Source organism: Coturnix japonica, chromosome Z (genome assembly GCF_001577835.2).
Source record: "Coturnix japonica isolate 7356 chromosome Z, Coturnix japonica 2.1, whole genome shotgun sequence".
Classification (NCBI taxonomy): domain Eukaryota; kingdom Metazoa; phylum Chordata; class Aves; order Galliformes; family Phasianidae; genus Coturnix; species Coturnix japonica.
The window spans coordinates 65,223,441-65,229,189 of record NC_029547.1 but is presented as its reverse complement, the minus strand read 5'-3'; the positions used below and the strand labels follow the sequence as shown (position 1 = coordinate 65,229,189).

The 5,749-nt window shown below is 48.3% G+C and overlaps 1 protein-coding gene across 1 annotated transcript; it reads right to left on the bottom strand.

The window, feature by feature from the left end:
• Positions 1-2,979: 2,979 nt before the first annotated feature.
• LOC116652512 (rho GTPase-activating protein 32-like) lies at positions 2,980-5,518 on the bottom strand. The gene is made up of 3 exons (XM_032441401.1): positions 4,874-5,518; positions 4,367-4,512; positions 2,980-3,182 (listed from the first exon to the last, which is right to left on the bottom strand). The coding sequence occupies exons 1-3, from the start codon at positions 5,128-5,130 to the stop codon at positions 3,055-3,057; spliced, it is 531 nt and encodes a 176-aa protein (XP_032297292.1). The 5' UTR covers positions 5,131-5,518; the 3' UTR covers positions 2,980-3,054.
• Positions 5,519-5,749: the final 231 nt, after the last annotated feature.

Below are 5,749 nucleotides of genomic sequence, written 5' to 3'. Positions count from 1 at the left end.
TGACCTGTCCTTCGAGTGATGCATGTCTGCAATGGTTTGCTGATTTTCACAGCCAGTTCTGAGAAGGAGAAAGCAAGGATGTGTCTTTAAGTTGGGAATGAGGTCTCTAGGAGCATCCTGGCATAGGGAAATAATGAAGGCGTGCCTACTTCTATGCTTACTAGAACTTGTAACTAACAACAAAAACCTATTGTTTGAGCACTTCATCATTACTTGTTAGCTAGGACAATCATGTTACAAAATCCTCTTGAATTTGAGGCTACATCTCTTGCAACAAAAACAACNAATCAACAGCTGTTGGTCTCGATTCCCTGTGAGAGGCCTAACTTTGGCCAGCGATAATAGCATCATTGAGGATAAGTATTCTCACTTGGAATCAGGTAAAGGCAGTCTTCCCAATCTCTTTTCTTACCATACACCCATTCTACATGTTCATAAGTGGCTTCTGGAATCAGTTTAACGATTCAAGGAACAAGTTCAGTGTCAAAGTCATATGCAACATAGGATCGTGGCAACACGTCACTTCAAAAGTCAGTTTATTCTTATCTTCCAAAGGATAACATATTTTCTCTTCGTCTATTTCTTGCTCGTGGACAGTGGTTTCCCAGTCTACCTCAAGGGAGCTCGCTCGCTCCTCACTGCTGTCCTCAGAGGATCTTCACTGACTTGGATTGGAAGTTTCCCATCATTCCAATCATCCCAGGAACATGGAAATACTAGCTTGTATGCTATTGGCATAAGGACTGGGAGGCTAGGAGGACCAAGTGGTGACAGACCACAGGCTGATGCCCCAAGCACGCAGTGTGGCTCTGACAGAAAAGAAAGTAAAAAGGATCAATCAGCTGGCACTTAAAACAGCAGCCCACAAACACCAGAGCCAGACCAAGTCATTGCCTGGCTTGCAACACTCATTGACACCACATCTACAATACTTGTATCTGGTTTTTGGCCAGGAAGGATAACAACCTGAAACAAACTCTGTGGATGACATCTCAGGCCCTGTGCAGCGGGGCTGAAAGCTCCCACCTCAGAAGAAGAGAAGCTGGGAGAAAGATGTTTTGTTCAGAGTGCAGAGGAACCTCATGGCAGCTTCTCAATGCCTACGGGGTGGGGAGAGGGGGTGCGTATGAAGATTGACTGAGGCTCTGGCCAGCAGGTCACGATGGGATAGTGACAGGAAACAGTCATACACCAAAACAGCAGACTAGATAGAAGGAAATAGCTTTCCAAGCACTGAACATATTACCCAGAGAGAACATGCAGCCTCATCCCTCGCAGAAGGTGATGATGAGAGTGGGAAAAGCTCTTGAGAAACTTGGTCTCACGATTCCCAGAGCAGCAGGTTCAGGCACAAATCTCTACAAGTCACCTCCACACCCAGTTCCTGTCCAAGCCTATAAATCCATCAGCTTCTCAGCTGGAAGCCAGTTGCTTCTAAAAGGTACAGACAATGCTTTATTTTTCAGTGGGGAAAGGTTCCTTAGATAGAGGGATTTCATAAGATGCCTATGGAAGCATACCTGTCTCGCTGGGGCTGCTAATGAATTTTGCTTCCTTTGCATTCCTATGTACCATCCCACTGTCCCCTGTGTTCTTGAGAATCCACAACTCAACAGAAGATATTAATCCATATTCGGTAAGATGCCTTTTCTGGCTTACCCCACTGCTCAAAGGGCTCAACTTCTCCATGATTTTTAGTCAAATCTTTTTCACCATAAGCAAGATGTCCGCCTGGAGTTTAACTCTTTTGCAAAAACCAACCTAGAATTCATAAATACCACCAGATGCTTAAAAGTTGCGCGTGAATTCTTCTCTATATAATATTACAGGTAAAGGCAGAGTAACCTAGCATACACTGCTGTGTAATGCTTCAATTAGAGGAAGAGTAAATCAGTCAAACCATCAATTTCCAACTGGTTCCAAAAATCCAATTTCAAAGTTTATACAAATGAAACTGACTTAGAGAACTGACAAGACGCTGTCAATCTTATTCTCAGTTAATTCTAGAGTGGTAGAACAGACTGTTAGGCCGTGCTCGTTTCTGTACAAAGATACACTTACCCGCTTCAACTGTGTTCAATGAGAATTCCTCAGTACTTGAGAATTTCCTCGTAGTCACTGTCAACTCCTGAATGTGCAAGAACTGTAAGATCCTCCAAGCACGTGCACATGAGCGAGTGCAGCGTGTTCACATCCTACTTAAGGACATATTCTTAGAGGCAGAAGGGACACTCGTGGCAGATCCAGCAATGCTCATCGTCTCACAAGGCGCATCCCCTCTCACGATAGTCTAATGAGGCGCACAGAGCAACAGCGAATTCGCATGGTTTGGATCGAATGACGTGTATGAGAAGGGACTGTGCGACGAGCTGCGCTCACGTCGATGATAGGTGTATTCATTATCTGAGTAGATTGGAAGGTATTACGTAGTGCCCATCAGGGCCGTTTTTGAGACGATAAGAGCAGTAGCAGGCTGGACTACAGCTTTAGGAGCAGTGGGCAGAGATTGTGAGCCCTTGTTCCCTGTATGTGGTTCTTAAGCGAAGTAGTGGTCCCTGCACGCACCCACAACAAAATGCCCCAGAGCGTTGCAAAGCTGAGCTGCCTTGATGTTTCTTGCACTCATCCCCAATCCTCTGCGAATTGAGACGACTCGGAATGCAGCCAAAGTATTGATTGAGCACGAGCGTGCCTTTATTCAATGAGACAAAGGAGGGCGTGAGAGGTCCAGGCTTTCAGATGGAACCAATCCTACGTTGTTATGGAGAGAGTGGCTCAGAGACGATGCTGCTGCCTGTAGCCTGGGACTCGTGGCCTGATTCTACACCCTCCTCTGTCATGTTCGGCTTCTCCTCCGTGATGCTGACTGAAGCCTGCGTGGTGGTGCTGCGTCAGGGCACTCGGGCTTGCTTGGTGGGCTTCTGGAAGCCCCGGGTCGCAATCCACGGCTGGCTGCCTGAGGTTGTTCTGGCAGGCTCAGGTCAGCAGATTTCAGCAGGGGATTGCATGAATTAGAGCTTGAAGATCGATGAATATCTTCTTCCACCGCTGCACTCACATAAAATAATGGTCGTTTGAACTGCAGCATCCTGTGCTTCCTAACAGCTCTATATTGATGGAAGCACAGGATGCCGCATCATCATCTGCCCTGCATCTTCCGTTAACACAAGGGCTGGAGTCACCTAGGAAGGAATAGATGTACAGTGGTTAGTATTGAGCATTTGCAGATGAATCATGAAAGAGGTTCTTGCCATTTAGCTTGTAGTGGTGCGTGGGCAGCAGCAACTAGGCTCTGTAGCAACAGTGTCCTGTTTGAAAGTGATCCTCGTGCAGGAACAGCATCTTGTGTATGACAAGAGACTCATTTGGGAAGACAAGGGGTGAACCGGTCGAACCGAAATGTCAGTCGCAAGCCTTTCCCTGTAATGGTTACAGTGTCCCTGCACGACCCCACAGCCAGAGCGTTCGCAAGCTGAGCTGCCTTGATGTTTCTTGCACTCCATCCCAGTCCCTCTGCAAATGAAGACTCGATGCAGTCATGCACTGACTGAGCACCGACGCGTGCCTTTATTCAATAGGAAAAGGAGGGGGTGTGAGGCGTGGCGGAACGATGGGACTCATCCTCTGTTGTCTCACGAGAGTGGCTCAGAAGTCGTGCTGTTGCCCGGAGCCTGGGACTCTTGGCCTGATTCTACCTCCCCCTCCAAGATGTTTGGCTTCTCCTCTGTAATGCTGACCTGAGCCTGCATGGTTGTGCTGCTGTCGGGGCACTCGTGCTGTGCTTGGGCTGGGCTGTCCTCGAAAGGCACTCGGTTCAGGCTGGTGCCTGAGGAGTCTGGCAGGCTCAGGTCAGCAGCTTCAACAGGTATGGGATGAACGAGAGCTTCAACGATGATGGCATTCTTCTCTTTATAACTGATGTTATACGGAAGGCTTTCATCTGAACTGCAGCATCCTGTGCTTCCCATGAGCTCTATATTGATGGAAGCACAGGATGCGGCATCATCATATGAGCTGCGTCCTTCAGTTCCACAAGGGCTAGAGTCACCTAGGAAGGAGTAGATGCACAGCGGTTAGTGTTGAATGTTCACAAGATGAATCATGAAAGAGGTTCTTGCCATTTGGCTATGTAGTGGTGGTGGGCAGAAGCAAATAGGCTTCTAGCAACAGGGTCATGTCTTGAAAGTGATCCTCGTGCAGGTCCAGCTCTTGTGTTGACAAGAGACTCATTTGGGAATGACAGGGGTCAACCGAAGATTTCAGGCACGGGCTTGAACTCCACAAGGAGGTACAAGCCCACTGAAAGCAAGAATTCTACCCGTGTTGATGACAAGCAGTGTTTTGAAAGCTGGATTTGCACCCTTACCTGCCAGGACCACGACTTCTGCTTCAGAGGGCTCCCTGGCACTGCTCTGCAGTTGGTGTTCGGCCACACTGGATGGTCTGTGCAGGCAGAAGCACGAACACCAACTGCCAGCTGCTGACTCTGCCCTCCTACTGGGAGAACTTGGTCTGGAGAGAGAAAACAGAGCATGCTGTCAGTCGTGGTGCAGGGTGAGGGAAGAGCTGCACTGAGCCCTTGCCAATTGTTGCCCGTTCGTGGCACTCCCTGGTTTCTGCTGAAACACAGCTTAGAAACACGCTCTGTTTCAAACAGCAGAGGGTGCTTCCATTCCTACACCTCCGAATTCAAGTCCTGCTGGCTACATTCCTCTCAACCATGTCAATCAAGATGCAGAGCATGTGAGTAAAGGCTACACAGCTGGACAGGACAGGAGCTGGCAGGCTCATATATATATAATGGACAAAAATTAAACCAATAAAACCCACCCAACCAATGAAGATAGGGGCTGGAAAGGGAAGTCCTCTTTACCTTTTAGATGGAAGATCAATGACTGTGTGGAAGTTGCCCGGGACAGCTGCGGGGCTCTCCTCCACTTCAATCTCGCTGCTCACTGTCACTGCAGGAGAGCTGCTCTGGCCTCTCCTCTCTTCCTGTGCCTCCTGCACAGTGAGCAGCTTTGCGCATGGAGGAGACACCCACACAGACTTGGGCCCAGGCAGAGAACTTTGCCCTGCAAGGGAAAACCACAGGTAAGACAGAGAATCAGAAAGCAGAAGAACAGCCATCCCAGTTCCGCATTTCTCTCAGACTTTCTTTTCCAAGCCACTGGAAGAAGAGGAGCTCAAACTAACTGTGTGCCCAGAGGTATGCTCAGGGCAAAGGACACAGCCATAATTAAAAACAGCTCACTGTATCAAAACAGGTAAACAAAAAGCCTATAAAAACTAGGGGGCTGGGATCTCAGAAAGCTTTGCTGCCATTTCAATCAAGCTTCACTGCATGAAGAAAACATAAACGGCAGTGACAGTTTTCTCCATGTAGGTTTGGGTTTGGACACACTAAGGACCCAGAAACGGGGAGCCATATTCTAATCTAAGCCCAGAAGCCTGCTGTCTCCTCGACAGCAAAAGCATTTTCAAGGGTCTTGGAGAAGGCCTGGATTGGATCAAGCTGTCAGATCCAGATCAAGCTAATGGAGGAAGATGCTCACCCTCTCCCACGGCTGGTGTGGATTCGGAGCTGAAGAGAACATCTGTGTGGGTTATGATGAACTCCACAATATCTGTCTGTGTCTGCAGCTCCTTACAGGCAGCTTCATTGCCGGCGCAGGCAGAAGGGCTCTGCTGGGATCTGAAGAAAAGGCAGATCTTACAAGTCATTTCCCAATAATTCATTTCAAAAGTC